Raw genomic sequence first — 22,294 nt, 5'->3', positions numbered from 1 at the left:
TCTACTCCTGTGAAAGATGCCATTGGAATTTTGATAAGGATCGCATCGAATCTGTAGATTGCTTAATGTAGTATGGACATTTTCACAATATTAATATTTCAAATCCAAGAACACAGGATATCTTTCCATCTATTTGTGTCTTCTCAATCTCCTTCATCAATGTCTTTTAGTTTTCAGTATACAGGCTTTCACCACCTTGGTTAAATTTATTTCTAAATATTTTATTATTTTTTGATGCTATTGTAAATAGGATTGCTTTCTTAATTTCTCTTTCAGATAGTTCATTGTTAGTGTATAGAAACACTATGATTTCTGTATGTTGATTTTGCATCTTGCAACTTTACTAAATTCATTTATTAGTTCTACCTTTTTTTGGTAGAGTCTTTAGAATTTTCTATATAAAAGATCATGTTGTCTGCAAATAGAGATGATTTTACTTCTTCATTTTTGGTTTGGATGAGTTTTTTTTTCCTTGTCTAATTGCTGTGGCTAGGACTTCCAGTACTATCTTGAATAGAAATAGCAAGAGTGGACATCCTTGTCTTTTTCCTGATCTTAGAGGAAAGTCTTTTCACCAATGAGTATGACGTTAGCTGTGGGCTTGTCATATATGACCTTTATTATGATGAAGAACATTCCTTTTATGTTTTATTTCTTGAGTTTTTATCATGGGGATGTTGAATTTTGTCAAGTGCTTTTCTGCATCTAATGACATGATCATATGATTTTTATCCTTCATTCTGCTAATGTGGTGTACCACTTTAATGATTTGCATATGTCAAACCATCCTCGCATCTCATGAAGTAAGATCCTTTTAATGAGCTCTTGAATCTAGATTGCTAATATTTCATTGAGGATTTTATCTTCATCTATATTCATCAGGAATATTGGGCTGTAGTTTTCTTTTCTTAAAGTGTGTTTTTATGGCTTTGGTATCAGGGTAATGCTGACCTCATAAATGTATTTTGGACTGTTCCCTCCTCTTCAATTTTTTCCTTTTTAAAAATCTTATCTGAGGTGCTTTGAACTTATGCAAGGCAAAGCTGTGTGTAAGCACTACAGTGTAGAGACCTTTCTCAGCAGAGCTCTCGAATGAGGCCCTCTGCAGCCAAACATTTGGATGAAAGAGCAGGAGTATAAACATTTGATATAGCTTTTCAGTACATCATGATTTATATAATTAATTATCTACTTATAATTGATGTAATTAATTTTAAAATTAATCTTGGACCTGTATGTGTCTCCAGATAAAAGAAAAGACACAGATCATACTTAGGATAGAGAAGCAGAATATTATTCCTTTTCATCTCTTTCTTTCTTTCACCCACCTATCAATTCCTAGTAAACTCTGTTCTAGAATAGTAAAGTCATAAAGCAAGGTAGTTATGAGTCTAGTCTCTAGTGTCAGAGACCCGGTTTTCAAAGTGTCTTACTTTGAAATCAAGTATCATACTTTTCTGAGGAAAATAATACCCCATGGATTGTGGTGATGATTCAATTACAAACTACATGTGGAGTCAGAACATCAGCTGATCAATAATAATCACATGGTAGTTGTTAACTATTATCATTATGATATCTATCCCTCTCAAATCTCTGTAACATATAACAAATTCCCTGAGTCATTGGAAAATATTGAAATCTAATATGGTTGCCTTCGAGTACTCATCCTACACAAGAAGAAATTGTGGGTTTACTCTTTGAATTATGCACCAAATTTGATGAATCCACTTTATTTTATCTCTGCCAAAAATCTGGGTTGTTCATTCCCGTTGCCTTTCTCTCTTAAACAACCATCTTTTGTCCTTTTAGCCGTTTCACACAAGCATTGTACATAAATATAACATTTTAAACTCTACAAAACCCTGATGCATAAAAGGAAATTGAAGAATGGACAATCTCTCTGTGCTATGTATTCCCTTTACTTCTAGTGTGATATAGTGTCAAAGGCTGGGATTGCTTGAATTCTTTTTTTTTTTTTTTGAAACAACTATTATTTATTTTCTCACAATCTGGTGGCTAGATGTCCAGGATCCAGGTGTCAGCAGTGTTTGTTGCTTCTGGAGCCTTCTCTCCTTGGTTTGTAGATGGCCATCTTTACATGATCTTCTCTTTGTGTGTGCACACGCCTATGTCCAAATTTCCTCTTCTTATAAGGACACCAGTCATATGGATTTAGGCCCACCCTAAAAGCCTCATTTTGACTTAATTACCTGTTTAAAGACCTTATCTCCAAATACAGTTATTAGATAACTAGTTAGGTACTAGATTAGGAATTCAACATATAAATATTGGGGAGAGACAATTGAGCCTATAATGCTCGTCCTTCCGGCCTTCTCTCCCTACAAATACAAAACACATATGAAACACATTCACCCCATCCCAACTGCCCAGAAGTCTAAACCCATTCCAATGTCAACTCTAAGTCCAAAAATCATCTAAATATCATGTAAATTAGGCATGAGTGAGACTTGAGATAGGATTCATCCTGAGGCAATATTCCTTTCCAGGTGTCACCTGTGAAACCAAACAAGTTATCTGCTTCCAAAATACAATGGTAGGAAAGGCATAACATAGATATTCCCATTCTAAAAGGGAGAACTCAGAAAGAAGAAAGGGATCACAGGCCCCAAGTAAATTCAAAACCTATCAAGGGAAATTCCATAAGATATTAAGAATTCAGAATGAGCTTCATTGTCTTGATGCTCTGAGCTCCTGGCCCACTGAAGTGGTGGCCGTTGCCCCCTTTGCTCTAGGTTCAGCCACCACCTGTTTAGGGTCTTTTGAATTACTTAATTTCTTCCTTCCAAGGATCACCATCCTGGATATATTGGAACTATGGGCTTCTAGGAATATGAGCTCCTACTCCCTGCAGTAGACACTCTTCATTCATCTTGACCCAAGGATATGGACATGACTAATCTTTCATCATGGGGAGCCTTACAATGTCTGGTAGCAAGATAGGTTCTCAGCTAAGTGAAAAGTCTCTCCTCTCTCCTTTTTTCAGTTGAATCATTCTTTATACATTTCTTTGCTCAGGATACTTCTCTATGCCAAATGACCAGTGGGGTAGCACCAAAATGACCATCCCCAATCCTGTCTTCATTTCCCAGGTCCATCACAGCTGGAAAATTGGCAAGAGTAGTGAATTAATCTGGTCAGTGTTTATAGAATGGATATGCCCCCATGAAAAATTCTGAGGAGAGAATCTGAATGACCTCGCATAAGTCAGATGACCATTGCAGTCCTAATCAACGTCCTCCAAGTGCCTGCAGACCATATCAGTACTATGAAAAGAGACTCCCTGAGAAGGGCATCTGAGAAGTTCTCTGGGTGATGAGCAATTGGAGTTGATAAAGTCAAATGCTCCCTATTCCCAAGTGTTAGTGTCCTACTGTAAACACCAGAATGCCCTCCACATATTCTGATACATTTTGAAGGCAGAGCTTTTTCTTTTACCTTTTCTCACAAGTGATCCACTATTCTCATCTAATATTGACCACGCAGGAGGGTCAAATTGGACATCTTGTTTTATTTCATGACCTGGAAGGAGCTATTCTTGAGGAGTAAGTTCAGTTCTTCTGGTTCTAATTTCTTGCCTAGGAAATGGCAGATCTTTTCTACAGTGCTCCTTGTGTCCTAGAAGAAGAGAAAACAAGTGAGAGGATACAAAAGGGAAAGAACACAAAAAACAAGGTGTGAAGGAGGAAACAACAATGTAAGGATAAGGAGGAGGTTGGGAGGAAGAGAAGAACAAAGTGAGAAGCAGGAAGAGACTTGTTCGATGTGACGAGGAGGAAGAAAAGGAAAAGGTAAAGAGGAAGGGCACAAAGGATGTAACCTATGCAGGATCCACCTGGATTTCCCAGCATAGTTGAGTTCAAGATGCCTTCACACTAAGTACAAGGCTTGTGTTATCTAAAGAGACTTTTAGAAAGGCTTCTAGACAATTGTGATCAGGATTAAGTGAGGAAAGGTCCAGGGAGAAGTTTACAAAGATTGAAGGGATTGCTTTCAAATCCTGGCTGTGTCACCAATTATACCATTTTCCATAGCTAACATTTGTGTAACACATAGAGTTTTAAAATATCTTCTTATATATCATCACACTAATTAGCACTTGACACATCATCCTTGGAGGTAATTATAATAAAATGGATTTTATAACCAGAAAGACTTTGCTTTGAATTGTAGACCTTCCTCTTAGAGCTATAATGCTTTAAAATGTTTCTTGGGGCCGGCCCTGTGGTGTAGCAGTTAAGTGCGTGCACACTGATGCTGGCTCAATGAGTTACAAGAAAAATCAGAAAGATAGGTCAATGAGTTCAGGAATAAAATTAATGAGCAGAAGGGATTTTTCACCAAAGATATTGAAACTCTAAAAAAAAAAACCAAACAGAAATTTTGGATATGAATAACACAATTAATGTGATAAAAAATAGTCTAGAGGGGCCAGCCCCATGGCTTAGTGGTTAAGTGTGTGCGCTCCATTTCTGGCGGGCCAGGTTCAGATCCTGGGCACACACCGATGCACCGCTTGTCCAGACATGCTGAGGCGGCGTCCCACATACAGCAACTAGCAGGTTGTGCAACTATGACATACAACTACCTACTGGGGCTTTAGGGAAAAAAAGGAGGAGGATTGGCAATAGATATTAGCTCAGGGCCAGTCTTCCTCAGCAAAAAGCGGAGGCTTGACATGGATGTTAGCTCGGGGCTGATCTTCCTCACACACACACAGAAATAGTCTAGAAACAATAAAAACTAGAGCTGATGTTATGGAGGACAGAATTAGTGAATTAGAGGACAGAAATATAAAAATGCTTCAGGTAGAGGAGAGAGAACTAAGATTTAAAAAAATGAAGAAATTCTTTGGAAATATCTAACTCAATTAGGAAAAGCAATATAAGGATTATAGATATTCCAGAGGGAGCAGAGAGGGAGAAAAGAGCAGAGAGCTTGTTCAAAGAAATAATATCTGAGAACTTACCAAGCCTGGGGAAGGAACTGGACTTACAAGTACATGAAGCCAATAGAACTCCTAACTACATCAATGCAAAAAGACCTTCTCCAAGGCATATAATATTAAGACTGGGAAAAGTCAATGAGAAAGAAAAAATATTAAGGGCAGCAATGCAGAAGAGAATAACCTACAGAGGAACCCTTATCAGGCTTTCAGTGCATTTCTCAGCAGAAACCTTACAGGCTAGGAGGGAATGGAATGATATATCCAAAATACTGAAAGACAAAAACTTTTAGCCAAGAATACTCTATCCAGTGAAACTATCCTTCAGATACATTGGAGAAATAGTAGCTTTTCCAGATAAACAAGAGCTGAGGGAGTTCATTGCCAGTAGACCTCCCTTACAAGAAATGATGAAGGAAGCCCTCCTACCTGAAATGCAAAGGCAAAGATTTACAAAGCTTTGAGCAAGGAGATAAATAGATAGACAAAATCAGAAAATTGCAGCTCTCTATCAGAACAGGTTAGCAAACAATTATAACATAAAAGATAAAGGGAAGGAAAGCATCAAAAAGAACTATAAACACTTCAATTTAGTCACAAACTCACAACACAGAAAAGAATAATAACTCAGAGGGGAAGAGGAAAAGGGTAGAATGTGCTTAGGGTAAAGGAGATAAGAGGCTATCAGAAAATAGACTATCACATCTATGAGATCATTTATACAAATCTTATGGTAACCAGTAAACAAAGAATCAGAATAGAGCCACAAATCATAAATAAAGAGAAAACTGGGGAAACCATCATAGAAACCCACCAAACTGAAATGGTAGTCAGAAATACAAGGGAAAGGAAACCATGGAAATATAGAACAACCAGAAAATGAGATAAAATGGCAGTATTAAGACCTCCAATATCAACAATCACTCTAAATGTAAATGGATTGAACTTACCAGAGTGGCTGGATGGATTAAAAAACAAGACCCAACTGGGGCTGTCCTGGTGGCACAAGTGGTTAAGTGCGTGCGCTCCACTGCGGTGGCCCGGGGTTCACCAATTTGGATCCTGGGTGCACACCAACGCACCACTTGTCAAGCCATGCTGTGGCGGCATCCCATATAAAGTGGAGGAAGATGGGCATGGATGTTAGCCCAGGGCCAGTCTTTATCAGCAAAAAGAGAAGGATTGGCACATGTTAGCTCACGGCTGATCTTCCTCACACACACACACACACACACAAGACCCAATAATATGCTCCCTCCAGGAAACATATTTCAGCTCTAAAGACATAGGGTCACAGTGAAGGGATGGAGGATGATACTCCAAGCAAATGACAAGCAAAAGAAAGTGTTGCCCTACTTATATTAGACAAAGCAGACTTCAAGATAAAAAAGGCAATGAGAGACAAAGAGGGGCTGTATATTATGATAAAAGGGACATTCCATGAAGAGGAAATAACACTTATGAACACATATGCACCTAATGTAGGAGCACCAAAGAATATAAAGCAACTACTAACAGACCCAAAGGGTGAAATTGACAGCGTTACAATAATAGTAGGAGACCTCGACACCCCACTTACATCAATGGATAAATCATCCAGACAGAAAGTCAACAAGGAAATGGTGGCCTTAAATGAAACACTAGACTAGATGGACTTTATAGATATCAATAGAACATTCCATCCAAAACCATCAGAATACTCATTCTTCTCAAGTGCACATGGAACATTCTCAAAGATAGATCATATGTTGGGAAACAAGGCAAACCTCAATAAATTTAAGACTACAGCTAATTTTTGACGAAGGAGCCAACAAATGGTTGAATGAAATGAAAGGACAACCTAAGAATTGGGAGGAGATATTTGCAAACCATATATCTGATAAGGGGTTAATCTCCAAAATATATAAAGAACTCATATATCTCAACAACAATAAAACTAACAACCCAATTAAAAAATGGGCAAAAGCCCTGAACAGACATTTCTCCAAAGAAGCTATACAGATGGCCAACAGGCACATGAAAAGATGTGTAACATCATTAACTATCAGGGAAATGCAAATCAAAACTACAATGAGGTGTCACCTCACTCCTGTCAGATTGGCTATAATTAAAAAGACAGGAAACAACAAGTGTTAGAGAGGATGTGGAGAGAAGGGAACTCTCATGCACTGCTAGTGGGAGTGCAAACTGGTGCAGCCACTGTGGAAAACAGCATGGAGATTCTTCAAAAAATTAAGAATAGAACTACCATATGACCCAGCTATTCCACTGCTACCAACAACAACAAACACATAGAGACAGAGATTGGACTGGTGGTTACCAGAGGGGAAGTGGGGAGGGAAGAGGGTGAAAGGGATGGTTAGGCACAGTGTGTGGTGACAGATTGTAATTAGTCTTTGGGTGGTGAACATGATGTAATCTATGCAGAAACAGAAGTATAATGATGCACACTTGAAATTTATACAATGTTATAAACCAATGTTACCACAATAAAAAACAAATTGAGCCAGGTCCCTGGATACAAAATAAATATATCAACTGAATCATATATACAAGAGAAACAGATTTTTTTTCAATTAAAAAATACCATCTAAAATGTCAGGCAGTAATAAAGATGAAGTACTACAAATAAACCTACAGAAAGACGTACATAAGTCCTCTGTGGTTAAACAGTACCAATTCCTAGAGAGTCTTTGTAAACAACCAAATGAAAGAATAAATAAATATTAAACTTAGATTGGAAAGCTCAGTGCATTCTAATAATAATTCTAATAACTTTCAGAGCAGTGGGACACCGGATGGACGCACAGTGAACAAGCAAACGCCCCTTCCACAGGTTGGATGAATGGAGGTGCGTCGGCGCTGCAGAGGAGTAACCAGCTGTGAAGACCAGCCCGCCACTGCTTCCCGCACCCGCAAGGCTGATGACACCCTTGTCCCCCCTGGTCCGGGGAGATCTACAGGGTTTTTCAGGGACAGAAGCCTGTATAAATCCTGTAACATCCTAAGGCCCGAGTCGTTCTCATTCACAAAGTCATTCTCCTCTCAGTATTCAGACATGGAGGAGGAGGAGGATCCTGAAACCGGCAAACAGTTAGCCATTGATGATTAAGCAGCTAGTAACTATGGGGGATCAGAATTGGCCCCACCCCCACTAACTAACCAAAGGAATTTGGGATGGGAGCCCTGACCCCAGAACAGGCCATTACCATAGACATCTCCTTGTCTGGGTGAGTCCGTGCTAAGCCCATTCTTAGCTCTGGTTGCCCTTTATAAAAGACATTTACATTTGTAAAGAAAATCTCCACTTGTAAAGGTATCTTCTTCCCTGTACCAGGAAGAAGGGGGGGGGGGAAGGGCCTTATGTAGAAACTTATCAGAACAGAAGGCGATGACTTAAATCTGCATGGTAAACTTACCCGTGGTTAACTGTGCTGTTTAGGCAATATGCTATCTGACTCCCACTAGGTTCCTTAGGTAACATCCCCCTGGAGCCGGGGTCACCATGGTAATGGGTGTGTGAGCTATATTTTTCAGGAACTGAACCCCTTGTCCACTTCTGGCTGAATTGAGACCACCAACCCTTCAACTGTGCCCATGCAGACGTGTGTCTGATAAGCGACATTTTGATGGCAAGAGGTTGGAACTCCGCCCTCAGGGCATGCTAATGCCACCATTCTGTGAACATGTGCCCTACAGAGAGGCATGAAGCCTGACTACGCTTGCACAGATCATCAATTACCTCATCTCTCCTCACCTCAATCATTTCAGACCACCTTGCCCGCTTCCCCATAAATACCTCTGTGTCCCTATTTTCGGGGAGGCAGATTTGAGACTTGTTCTCCCATTTTCCTCACTTGACTGCCTTGTGATTAAACCCTCTCTCTCTGCAATCTCATTGTCTCAGTGATTGGCTTTCTGGGCTGTGGGCAAAAACGGACCTGGTGGGGTAACAGTCCCTCGAAGAGGTCAAAAGGGTCTGGAGAGAACTACCAGGCATAGGGGTCCTGAGGCCAGGCTGGGGCAGGGGCTGGAGATGCTGTGCTCTGCTACTGGGAGAAATTTCACGGCTCTACGTGGAGTGGGCCCACAGAAACTAGGGCCTTGGTGACCGGAGCACTCACCTGGGCAGTTACTGCACCCTAGAGTCTTTGCCCAGCATTTCTTGAACCACATCTGGGGACACAGGGGGCACAGGGAGGAGGTGTATAGTTTCAACATTGTTGCTTTGAAATTTGGGTTCAGATAATTAATTAGGTGGTCTTAATGTTAGATAACTGAAGCCCACAGGGACAGGGTAGAAACCTATATGTTTCTCTTAGTTCTAGAGTCAAGATTCCATATATTCGGTGGGCACACTCCCTTTTGATTGTTGTGTGAACATGTGGAGACATGGCCCTTAGAGTCCTTGACTGGGAAAAAGAAGGGTGGGGCCAATGAAATAACCATTGCTATTCTGATTTTCTGTGTGGTACATATGAGAATTCCCTTAGCCCAGTCCCTAAAACCTGAAAGCATTTAATAAATTCTCAGCATGTTAATGATTAAATGGCAAAGGAGAGCTGGATCCTGTAGTCCAGGATAGTTTAGTATAAATCCAACCCCACATCTGTGTGAGTCTAAAGCACAAAAGAGATTATTCTTTTATATTTTCTAAACACAAAGATATTTCCTATAAAACCACAGTAAAATTACAGAAATCAGGGAATTTAGCATTGATGCAATAGTATTATCTAATCCACATTGTATATTCAAATGTCGCCAATTCTCCCAATAATGACAGCATTTTTTGTGGTCCAGGATCCAATCCAGGATTTAGTTTACATGTTCCTTTAATCTGGAACGTAGCCTCAGCCTTACTTTGTTTTTCATAACAATTTGACAATTTGAATAGAACTGGCCAATTATCTTGTAGAATATCCCTCACTTGGAGTTTATACAATGTGCACTCATGAATACATTCAGACCCAGACTTCATGTTTTAAATATGCTCCCATAAAAAGGGCGAGAGTAAAGTTACAGTAGGAAAATGTGACAAATGTTACCTCAGCTGGGTGATCAAGGTCAACATCAACAGTGATAGTCACGTGGACAGTATTTACCCCTGAAACATGATGATAATGGTGTTTTACCTCCATCAACTTCCTCCTCAAAAACCCATACACCCAGTCTAATCATGAGAAAAACATCCTGCAAACCCCAATGGAGGGACTTCTCCAAAATATCTGACCAGTGCTCCTGAAAACTGTCAAGATCATCAAAAACAAAGAAAGTCTGAGAAGCTGTCACAGCCAAGAGGAGCCTGAGGAGACATGACGACTCAACCTGGTGTGGTGTCTGGATGGGATCGTGGAATGGAGAAAGGACGCTAGGGAAAAGACAAGGACTTCTGAATCAAGTATGGACTATGGGAACTCTCTCTACTATCTTTGCAATTTTCCAATACATCTAACACTGTTCTAAAAAATAAAGCTTATGAAAAATATTTTAAAAATTTGCCAATATTTCTTCATCCTTGGGCTTGTTATTGAATTCCTTGTTCCCTTCCATGTTCAAACTTAGATTATCCTAGAATGTTCTCTCAATGACTTTACGGTTGTTCAGTTATCAACCTTGGAACTGACCAACTGTTAGTTACAGTATTTACATTTCTTTATCAGCAGACACTTCCTCAACAAATCTGGAGAGGTTAATAATTGTTTAATCTTTGCTATAAAAGCTGATCTCGCAGCAGCTGCCACAACCTCCAATTGTGGCTACAGCTGAGACTCTAACACCAGGAACAAAGAGCTCATCACAATGTCAGACAAGTACTTGTGGTTTAAAGGGATACCTCTCCCTGCTGTTGATTTCATACCCGAACTCCTGAGAGAAGAGTGGGAGAATTTTGTGTTTAAGGATGAAGATGTCTTAATAGTGGCTTTCCCCAAATCTGGTAAGGAAGCAGGATCACATACTGAGACAGGCTGAGACCACGTGCTTCATTTACTCAGTAGATGAATGGAGTGCTTTCTACATGCCAGACAATACATGACACTGTGGGGGACTAGAGCTGTGCCCTGATGTCTTTTACATTATAGAAAAGGCTTCAGCCAGGCAGTTACACAGTAAGATGAGTGTCCACAGGGGTAATCTAAGGTGTTAGGGGAACCCATAGGAGTGAGTCCTAAGCAGAGTCAGGTGTTTGCATGGAGGAATGGAGGAGGATGACCAGTGAAGTCCTTATAGAAGAAATAGGGGTAAAAAAGGTAATTATGTGAGATGATGGATATGTTAATTAGCTCGATTGTGGTCATTATTTCAGAATGTATATATATATCAAATCATTGCATTGTACATCTTAAATCTATGTAATTTTTCTTTGTCAGTTATACTTCTGTAAAATGAGAAGAGATGAATAAACAATGTTTACGGCCAAATACAAAAAGTAGAAGAAATAGCATCTAAATTGAGATGAAAAAGTGAATGTGAAGGCGCCAGCCCAGTGGCATAGTGGTTAAGTTCACATGCTCTGCTTCGGTGGTCCCGAGTTTGCAGGTTTGGACCCCAGGCATGGACCTACACACTGCTCATCAAGACATGCTGTGGCAGTATCCCACATACAAAATAGAGGAAGATGGACACAGATGTGAGCTCAGGGCCAATCTTCCTCACCAATAGAAAAAAAAAAAAGGAATGTGAAGCTAGTGAAAGGGGATATTTTCAGGTAAAGGTATCAGCATGGACATGATCAGAAATTAGAAAAGAGCCTGGCAAATTCATGGAATTGAAAGGATGTGGATCATATTTCTACGAGGGGAGAGGAATAGAGGGACTGCAAATTGGACAAAGACTGAGGCTGAAGACATTGGAAGTGGTGAGGTGGTGTAAAGCCAAGGGCAATGAGAACAAGTTAAAAGGATTTAAGCAAATAGCCAAAAGGTGGAACCAACCCAAATGTCCATTGGCAGATGGATAAACAAAATGCAGTATATACGCATAAAGGAATATTACTCAGCCTTAAAAAGACCTGATATGCTCTGCAACATGGGTGAACTGTGAGGACATTATGCTGAGAGAAATAAACCAGTCACAGAAGGACAAATATGGCAGGATTCCACTTCAGTGAGGTATCCAGAGTAATCCAACTCATTAAAACAGAGAGTAGAATGGTGGTTGCCAGGGACTGGCAGGGACTGGAGGGACGGAAAATGGAGAGCTGTTGTTGAATGGGTACAGAGTTTCAGTTTTGCAAGATGGTTGTACAACAATGTGAATGTACTTAGCACTACTGAACTGTGCACTTGAAAGTGGTTAAGATGGAACATTTTGTGTTATGTATATTTTATCACAAGTTTTTAAAAAGCCAGATTAAAATGAGTGACCATCATTTTTCCTTGTTTCTCCAGGAACGAACTGGTTGATTGAAATTCTCTGCCTGATTCGCTCCAAGGGGGATCCCAAGTGGATCCAATCTGTGCCCATTTGGGAACGCTCACCCTGGGTAGAGGCTGAGTATGGGTATAACATACTAAAGGATAAGGAAGGCCCCCGCCTCATCACCACCCACCTCCCCATCCAACTCATCCCCAAGTCTCTCTTCAGTTCCAAGACCAAGGTCAGTGCTCAATGGTCAAGATGTTTGGTCAATGCTTTCCACCCTCTAATGTGCCCGGGACTCCCCTGGAGATCTGGGTGAAATGCAGCCTCATCCAGCAGGTCTGGGGTGGGCCTGAGATTCTGCATTGGTGATGCCAGGGACCACACTTGAGTATAGGGTGTAGACCCCTCCACAGGTTATAGGAACCAGATGTAAACCAGAGGAATGTGAAATGACAACACCAGAATCTTAGAAAACCATGTTTTAAACCCAATCAAAATTTATAACTGTGTTAAATACTAGATTACCCCCCTCTGTTGCTCTAAAAAATAGCCAATCTTAATTAAGTAAATGCCTCCTGCCACTTAGGTAAAAGCACCAGACATAGAGTTGCCCAGATGGGAAGCAGCCCATTCATAAATCAATGCCTAAATCCAGGGAGATTTCTCTGGCATCATGGCTGGTTTTTCTACCCACTATGTCTTCCTATGTGTAGCTGTCTGTTGAGCTCAGCAGACACAGGAATCTCTCATGGGGCTGACAGATGATCCCCAGGAGGGACCATGGGTATCCAGGATCTAGCATATCTCAGAATGTTTTTAGAAACATACTTTCCCAGAAGGTGCTCATTGGTTTGTGATTTTTAAAAATTTTTATGCTTAAATTAGGTTATGAAGCTTAGAATAATATTCTCCTCTCTTGGAAATTTCACAATGTGTTGCTGCACAATGAAGTTTTTTTTTAACCCATCACTTCCCAAGCTTCTTTACAATACACTCATTTACGTGTGTCTTATTGGTGTTTGTTAAATCCCTGCATGGGGAAATGGAGGCCTAGAGTAATGTCACAAAGGAATTTGGTGCAGAATCCAGAGTATAAGTCAGATGTTCAAAGGCCAAGTGTCCTTGCATGTATGTGTCTGTATGAGTGCACTAATATTACGTATTAGCTTGTTGAATGTTTACATTTGTACCCCACTGGGTTAAATCCTTGCAGGACATTGGTCCTGCAACATCCATAAACATTCATAAACATTTGGTCCATGGCAAAAAGTCCTTGACATTTGGTCCTATCCAAAACATCCATGAGCATATTTGGTCCATGACAAATGGTTTTGGACAGAATGAAATACTAAAGACCTTCTGGTGTGTGGACCCAATGTCTCCATGGACATTTTGTACAGGACCAAATATAACCAAATATCAAGGTCCTCTTGCTGTGGACTCAGTGTCTTATGGACACTTTGCACAGGACCAAATGTCTGCTAATCAGGTAACTATCTTCCAGATCCAGGTTTAGAACATTTTCACTCCCCTAGAAAATTGCCTCATGCACCTCCCCAATCACTGCCCACCCGCGGAGGTGACCATTCCCCTGACTTCTAACTCTATAGATTAGTTTTGCTTGTTCTTGATCTTCTTATAAATATACTTATACTATATGAATGTCTTCTGTATCTCTGAATATAGCACAGTTTATTAATCCATTCTCCTGGTAGTATTCTTTAAACTATACTACAAAGATACAATACCACTCACCCTTTGTAATCTCCAGTTGCTTCCCATTGTGAGTAGACTATGATAGCCAAGAGGGAAGAGACAATGCTTTCCTCTTTCATTGTTATATTCTTAATATTCCCACAGTGACTGTGGGAGTCATAGACTCTTAAAAATACGTATTTGTTAATGAATGCAACAACAAATTTATTGAAAGAATTCATTGATCTTTAATAGGTATTTTCTAGGAATTGGCTTTTTCTCCATTTTTAGGAAGATCAAGAAGGATGAGAAATGACTGTATTGAGTTTTTGTTTGCCCATTTTTCTCTTTAAGCTGATTTATCTCATCAGAAATCCCAGAGATATTCTCGTGTCTGGTTATTTTTTCTGGAGTATTTCGAAGTTTGTTAAGAAACCAGAGTCAATGGAAGAATATTTTGAATGGTTCATCCAAGGAAATGGTGAGTGAATGTAAAATATGGAAGCTGGGGGATTGTCAGAGGCCTTTATCAGACCTCATCTTACATCCAACCTGAGATCTCTACATCTCACCATCCTGGGGGTATAAGGCTGCCTCACCATTGGACCCAAATTTTCAAAGTCCACATTCTGTCCTGCAGAGCAGCGGAACTCCAGCCACCCTTTCAGCTTGCCCCATCGTAATCCATCCTAGCTATGTTCTGAGTCTCCAGGCCTGTTTAATACTAACACAGAGCACTGGTAATCTTCTCTACTCTCATTCGTGACTTTCTGAAAGTCAGCTTTTCACTGGCTTCCTGGACAACACAGTCCTGACTTTCCACCATTTTTTAGATGCATCTTTCTAAAACTTCCTTAATCCTATTGTCCTATCTGTCTCAAAAGTGTATGCATTACTGTTGGATCTCTATACATTTAATTATGCAGAAATTCTAGGCTTTCTCAGATACTTGAAATTTTGCATTTTTTTCCTCAAAACTACATGATGAGTTCCATATCTGAGCTGTTATATGTCTCCCTGGCTTCAGACCTGTTTCCCTAACAGCCCATGGTCATCTTCACTAGAGAGAGCCACAGACACCTGTAACTCAATATGTGCAAACATGAACACATTTCTCCTCACATCCCAGAATGCTCTCACTGCAGGTTGATCTTATTCAATTAATAGAACCACCCCACACCCAAAGTTAGCATGACTCTGATGTCTCAAAAAGTGTCATCTGTTTCCCATCCCACTCTCCCATGCCCTTCACCACTTTCCTTTATCTATTTATTATCCAAGTCCGACAACGTTGACTAATATCTTTCTTCTTCTAATCTCTGCTAAAATGTTCTTGTATTTAGGGAAGTCATCCTTCAATACTATATAAAATAGCATCCTTCCCCATCTCTAGAGTCTTATCTTTTTTTTCCCTTAGTACTCATCACCAATGAGTATGTATTCTATGTATGTATTCTATTTATTTGTTTATTCCATGTGTCTCCCCACTAAAATGTAAGCTCTTTGAGTTGTTCATTCTTGACCCCAGGTCCTAGAGTGGTGCTTGCCACGTGGTAAGCAGCTAATACATGTTTTTTAAATAATGAATATTTATTTGCTACCCCTTCTATTTGTGCTTTATTAACCAGAGCCACTGTTACTTCTCACCCAGATTCATGTAACAGACTCATTATTGGTGTCCACACCTCACGCACTTTGGCCCTTCTAGGCTAGGTTTAATTGTCTGTTAGATATTGAACAGTTCACATTTCCTGAATTGTTTGCCCTCAGCATAAAGTCCAATCTGCAAAGCCTGGTAGTTGTATTTCTTATTGAGCTGATCCTGGCTGAACTTGTCAGCCCTATCTCCTGCTTTCCTTCAGGTTCCTCTTTCAGAAAAAAGGTAACAGTGAAACCCTATGGTGGAAGCCCAGACATAAAGAGAACACCCCACCTCATCAATGCTATATTTGATCTTGCCATTTGGTGCATAAAGTAGTCTGAATTGTGCTTCAGCTGTCACCAGGAATCCAGGAAAGCCCAATCAACAGTCATAGGTGATGAAGACATGTCCTGTAAACCTCACCACTATGCCAATATCTTGCTTATCTGTGCCTTAAAACTCACACACATGCCTCTTTCTTATCCAGTCAAGAACCACCAACACCAAAATCTTTGTTGTTATCAGCTAATACCAATATCCTGAGTTTTCTGCAGCCCTGTAGATGGTCAGTCTGAACCTTTCCCCAATGCCAATGAAGAAACCTTGGGAATTTAAGTCCTAGGAAATTTTGTCCTTAGACCCAGGCAACAGAAGTCCATGTTATGGACCCTAGGTCCTAGAGCAGAGCTCTGGATCATACATGAAAACAAAGCCTTAGGGGGTTCCCTGCTCTGGACACGTTTCCTCCTCAGCAAGATAAGGAGTCTATAGGACTCCTCAAGCTTGCAATCCTTTCATCACTCATGCTCTGGGAAATTTGAACCCTAGAATTCCCTCTCAAAAGACTCCAAGCAAGCTTTCCTGGCTGTGTGCTCCTCTACTCTGGGTCCCACCACCCAAGGCTGACCATACCAGCAGGTGAACACTAAGTTAGGTTTGACCAAAGGGACAATCAAAATGAATGAACCATAATTGCTATTTGCAAGCATCACTGACGCCATTACAGTAGTTCCCCCTCATCCATGAGGGATACATTCCAAGACCCCTAGTGGGTGCCAGAAACCATGGATAGTACTGAACCCTATATATTACTATGTTTTTTCATATACATACATACTTATGATAAAGTTTAATTTATAAATTAGACACAGTAAGAGATTAACAACAATAAATAACAATAAAATAGAACAATTATAACAATATACTGTAATAAGAGTTACTGTAGATCTTAGCATCCTCAGCGTATGATTTTTTTCCTTAAGTGGAGAACTTTCACCTTTTCACTTAAAGTAAGTACTTTACAGCTTCTCTTTGCCATATACAAATTGTCAGCGTCACTACTCTTGTGCTTTGGGGCCATTATTAAGTAAAATAAGGGTTACTTGAACATAAGCATTGCAATCCTGAGACAGTTGATCTGATAGCTGAGATGGCTACCAGGTGACTAAGGGGCGGGTAGCATATCCGTACAGCGTACAGTGTGGATATGCTGAACAAAAGGATCATTGATGTCCTGGGTAGGACGGAGTCGGACAGCATGCGATTTCATCACAGTACTGAGAATGGCACACAATTTAAAACTTATGAATTGTTTATTTCTGGAACTTTCCATTTAATATTTTCAGACAGAGGTAGACTGTGGGTAACTGAAACCACAAAGAGTGAAACCTCAGATAACTGGGGATTACTATAGCTTTTTGATCAAATGCTTCTCCCAGTACTCTGTATGTCCAAAATTAGAAATTAAATGAGTGTTTCAATTTTAGAGCTATTGGGAATAAAGCTTCTTTGGTGCACGTGTGCGTGACTTTCTTTCTGATTTACATCTGAGTGTAGAACCGCTGAAGCATAGCAAATGTGAATTTTCAATTTTAAATATAGTATCAAACTATTTTGCAGAGTGGTCATATGAATTTACTTTTTACTCCCACAAATAGCATATGACAGTTCCTGATACTCCACATCCTCAGTGACACTCGTTATTGTCAGTATTGTTATGATTGTCATTTTAGTAATTTAACAGAATAATTAGTGGAGAACTGGCATATTTTACTTAGTTTATCTCTGCATTTATAGACATTGTTTATCCTTCCTTTTTTTAATTGATGTTTTAATAGTTTATAACATTGTGAAATTTTTGGTTGTACATTTTTGTTTGTCCATCACCATATACATGTCTCCCTTTACCCCTTGTGCCCACATCTACCCCCATTGCCCCTGGTAACCACAATACAGTTTTCTCTGTCCATGTGTTGGTTTATATTCCACATATGAGTGAGATCATATGGTGTTTGTTTTTCTCTTTCTGGCTTATTTCACTTAACATAACACCCTCCAGCTCCATCCATGTTGTTGCAAATGGGACGATTTTGTCTTTTTTTTATGGCTGAGTAGTATTCCATTGTATATATATACCACATTTTCTTGATCCAATCATCAGTCGAGGGACACTTGGGTTGCTTCCACTTCTTGGCTATAGTGAATAATGCTGCAGTGAACATAGGGGTGCATAAGCCTCTTTGGATTGTTGATTTCATGATCGTTGGATAGATTCCCAGTAGTGGGATAGCTGGATCATAGGGTATTTCTATTTTTAATTTTTTGAGGAATCTCCATACCGTTTTCCATAGAGGCTGCACCAGTTTTCATTCCCACAAGCTGTGTATGAGGGTTCCTGTTTCTCCACATTCTCTCCAACATTTGTTGTTTTTTGTCTTGGTGATTATAGTCATTCTAACAGGCGTGAGGTGATATCTTAGTGTAGTTTTGATTTGCATTTCCCTGATGATTAGTGACGTTGAATATCTTTTCCTGTGCCTATTGGCCATCTGTATATCTTCCTTGGAAAAATGTCTGTTCACATCCTCTGTCCGTTTTTTGATCGGGTTGTTTGTTTCTTTGTTGTTCAGTTGTGTGAGTTCTTTATATATCATGGAGATTAACCCCTTCTTGGATATATGATTTGCAAATATTTTCTCCCAGCTGGTGGGTTGTCTGTTCACTTTGATTCCAGTTTCATTTGTCTTGTAGAAGCTCTTTAATCTGATAAGGTCCCACTTGCTTATTTTTTCTTTAGTTTCCCTAGTCTGGGTAGGCATAATATCCGAAAAGATTCCTTTATGACCAATGTCAAATAGTGTGTTGCCTATATTTTCTTCTATGAGTTTTATAGTTTCAGGTCTCACTTTCAGGTCTTTGATCCATTTTAAGTTAATTTTTGTGAATGGCAATAACAGATGGTCCACTTTCATTCTTTCGCAGGTGGCTGTCCAGTTTTCCCAACACCATTTATTGGAGAGACTTTCCTTTCTCCATTGTATGTTTTTAGCTCCTTTGTCAAAAATTAGCTGTCTGTATATGTGTGGTTTTATTTCTGGGCTTTCAATTCTGTTCCATTGATCTGTGTGTCTGTTTTTGTACCAGTACCACGCTGTTTTGATTACTATTGCTTTGTAGTATGTTTTGAAGTCAGGAATTGTGATGCCTCCAGCTTTGTTCTTTTTTCTTAGCATTTCTTTAGCTATTCGGGGTCTTTTGTTGCCCCATATGAATTTTAGTATTCCTTTTTCTATTTCCGTGAAGAATGTCATTGGGATTCTGATTGGGATTGCATTGAATCTGTAGATTGCTTTAGGTAATATAGACATTACGTGATCTTTTATGATGATTTTTTTTCTATAAAAATCTTGAAATTCTTTTTTAGATGTATTTCATTCCTTCCAGGTTAATGACATCTTAAAATTACGTTTTCCAGTTTGTGCCTGATTTGGGGATGTAACTGATTTTGAATGTTGATCAGATATTCACCAATCTGAATGAACTCTCTTCTTAATTCTCATTGTTTCCCTGTACATTCTCTTTGATTTTCTATGAATTTTAAAATATAACCTTTAAGGAATGATGTTAATGTTCATTCTAATACACTTATGTTGTCTTTAGTTTTTCTTCTCTTATCTCATTGGCCAGGGCTCTGGGACAAGAATGAAATAGAAGTGATGATAGTGGTAATATTTACCTTGTTCTTAATTTTAAAGGTAATTATTCAAAAATGTTATTTTTAAATTTATTGAGGAATAATTGAAAATTTAATTGTATATAGTTAAACATGATTATTTGATATACCTATAAATTGTATAATGATTACCAAGATCAAGATAATTAATACATCCATCACCTTACATAGTTAGGTCTGTGCGTGTGTGCATGCATGTGTGTGTGTGTGTGTGTGTGTGTGTGTGTGGTGAGACTGCTTAGTATCTACTCTCAGTAACTTTCAAGTGCATAATACCAAAAGATCAACTATAGTTACCATGCTGTACATGGGATCCTCAGAACTTATTCTTATAACTGAACATTTGTACCCATGCACCTATATCTCCTTCCATTTCCTTCTCCCCACTGCCCCTGGCAACCACCATTCTATTCTCTATTTCTATGAAATCTGCATTTTTTTATTCTCATATAAGTGATACCATATAGTATTTGTCTTTCTCTGTCTTATTTCTCTGACTTATATCACTTAGCTTCATGCCCCCCAGGTTCATCCATGTTGTTGCAAATAGCAGGATTTCCTTCTTTTTTTTTTTTTATAGCTGAATAATATCCCATTGTGTATTTATACCACATTTTCTTCATCCATTCATACATCAAAGACAATTAGGTTGTTTTCATATCTTGGCTTTTATGAATAATGCTAAAATAAACATGGGTGTGCAGATATCTCTTCAAGATACTGATTTCAATGCCTTCAGATATATACCCAGGAATGGGATTGCTGGATCATATGGTAGTTCTATTTTTAAATTTTTGAGAAGTTGCCATACCGTTTTCCGTAATGGCACCGTACATTCCCACCCCCAGTGTATAAAGGATTCCTGTTTCTCCACATCCTCACTAACGTTTGTTATCTCTTGTCTTTTTGATAACAGCCATCGTAACACGTGTGATGTGATATCTCACTGTGGCTTTGCTTTGCATTGTATTTCCTTGATGATTAGTGATGTTAAGCACATTTTCATATACCCACTGGCCATTTTTATGTCTTCTTTGTAAAATTATCTATTCAGGACCTTTTCCCATTTTCTAATAGCACTATTTTGTTTTTTTGCTATTGAGTTGTATGAGTTCTTTATATATGTGGGATATCAACCCTTTATCGTTTATGGGGTTTGAAAATATTTTTTCCCATTCCATAGGTTGCCTTTTCAAATCATCGATTGTTTCTGTTGCTGTGCAGAAGCTTTTTAGTTTGATGTAGTCCCATTTGTTTATTTTTTCTATTGTTTCTCTTGCCCGGTCAGACATGGTGCTTGAAAATATGTTGCTAAGACCGATGTCGAAGAGTGTATTGCCTATGTTTTCTTCTAGAAGTTTCATAGTTTCAGGTCTTACATTCAAGTCTTTAATCCATTTTGAGTTAATTTTTGTGTATGGTGTAAGGTAAGGGTCTACTTTCATTTTTTGCATGTGGCTGTCCAGTTTTCCCAACACCGTTTGTTGAAGAGACTTTCTTTTCCAGCCTTGTTCTTTTTCCTCAGAATTGCTTTGTCTATTTGGGGTCTTTTGTAGTTTCATACAAATTTTAGGACTTGTTTTCTACTTCTGTGAAAGATGCTATTGGAATTTTGATAAAGATTGCATTGAATCTGTAGATTGCTTTGGGGAGTATGGACATTTTCACAATATTAATATTTCCAACCCAAGAGCACAGGATATCTTTCCATTTGTGTCTTTTCAATCTCTTTCATCAATGTATGTCTTTCATCAATGTCTTCTAGTTTTCGGTATACAAGGCTTTCACCTTCTTGGTTAAATTTACTCCTAATTGTTTTATTGTATTTGATACTATAGTAAATAGGATTTTTTCTCAATTTCTCTTTCAGATAGTCATTGTTAGTGTGTAGAAACTTGACAGATTTTTATATGTTGATTTTGCATCCTGCCACTTTACTAAGCTCATTTATTAGTTCTACCAGTTTTTTGGTAGAGTCCTTAGGGTTTTCTATGTATAAGATAATGTCATCTGCAAATAGAGATAATTTTACTTCTTCCCTTGTGATTTGGATGTCTTTTTAAAAATTGCCTAATTGCTGTGGCTAGGACTTTTGGTACTATGTTGAATAGAAATGGTGAGAGTGGACATCCATGTCTATTTCCTGATCTTAGAGGAAAGTCTTTTAAGTTTTTACCATTAAGTATGATGTTAGCTGTGGACTTTTCATATGTGACCTTTCTTATGATGAAGAGCATTCTTTTTATCCCTAATTTCTTCAGAATTTTTATCACAAGGATGTTGAATTTTTTAAAATGCTTATTCTGCAACTACTGAAATGATTATATGATTTTTATCCTTTGTTCTGTTAATGTGGTATATCACATTATTGGTTTGTATATGTTGGACCATCCTTGCATCCTGTGATGTATAAACCTTTTAATGTGCTCTTCAATTCAGGTTGTTAATATTTTGTTGAGCATTTTTGGATCTACATTTATCAGGAATATTGGCCTGTAGTTTTCTTTTCTTATAGTGTCCTTATTTGGCTTTGTTATCAGGGTAATTCTGGCCTCATAAAATGAGTTTGGGAGTATTACCTTCTCTTCAATTTTTTTTTGTAATTTGTGAAGGGTTG

General features: G+C 38.8%; 1 protein-coding gene across 1 annotated transcript in view; it reads left to right on the top strand.

The window, feature by feature from the left end:
- The window catches only part of LOC101387423 (sulfotransferase 2A1-like), a 72,151-nt gene that overhangs the window by 40,493 nt on the left and 9,364 nt on the right, over positions 1-22,294 (top strand). Inside the window, exons 3-4 of the mRNA XM_087421918.1 lie at positions 12,355-12,563; positions 14,378-14,504. Coding sequence (XP_087278044.1) covers positions 12,355-12,563; positions 14,378-14,504 — 336 coding nt within the window. The remainder of the gene's footprint in view (positions 1-12,354; positions 12,564-14,377; positions 14,505-22,294) is intronic.

This window comes from Ceratotherium simum, chromosome 33 (assembly GCF_057802395.1).
Source record: "Ceratotherium simum simum isolate JZ-2026a chromosome 33, ASM5780239v1, whole genome shotgun sequence".
Lineage (NCBI taxonomy): Eukaryota > Metazoa > Chordata > Mammalia > Perissodactyla > Rhinocerotidae > Ceratotherium > Ceratotherium simum.
Note: the sequence above shows the minus strand (reverse complement) of the source record. Positions and strands in the feature narration are given on the sequence as shown.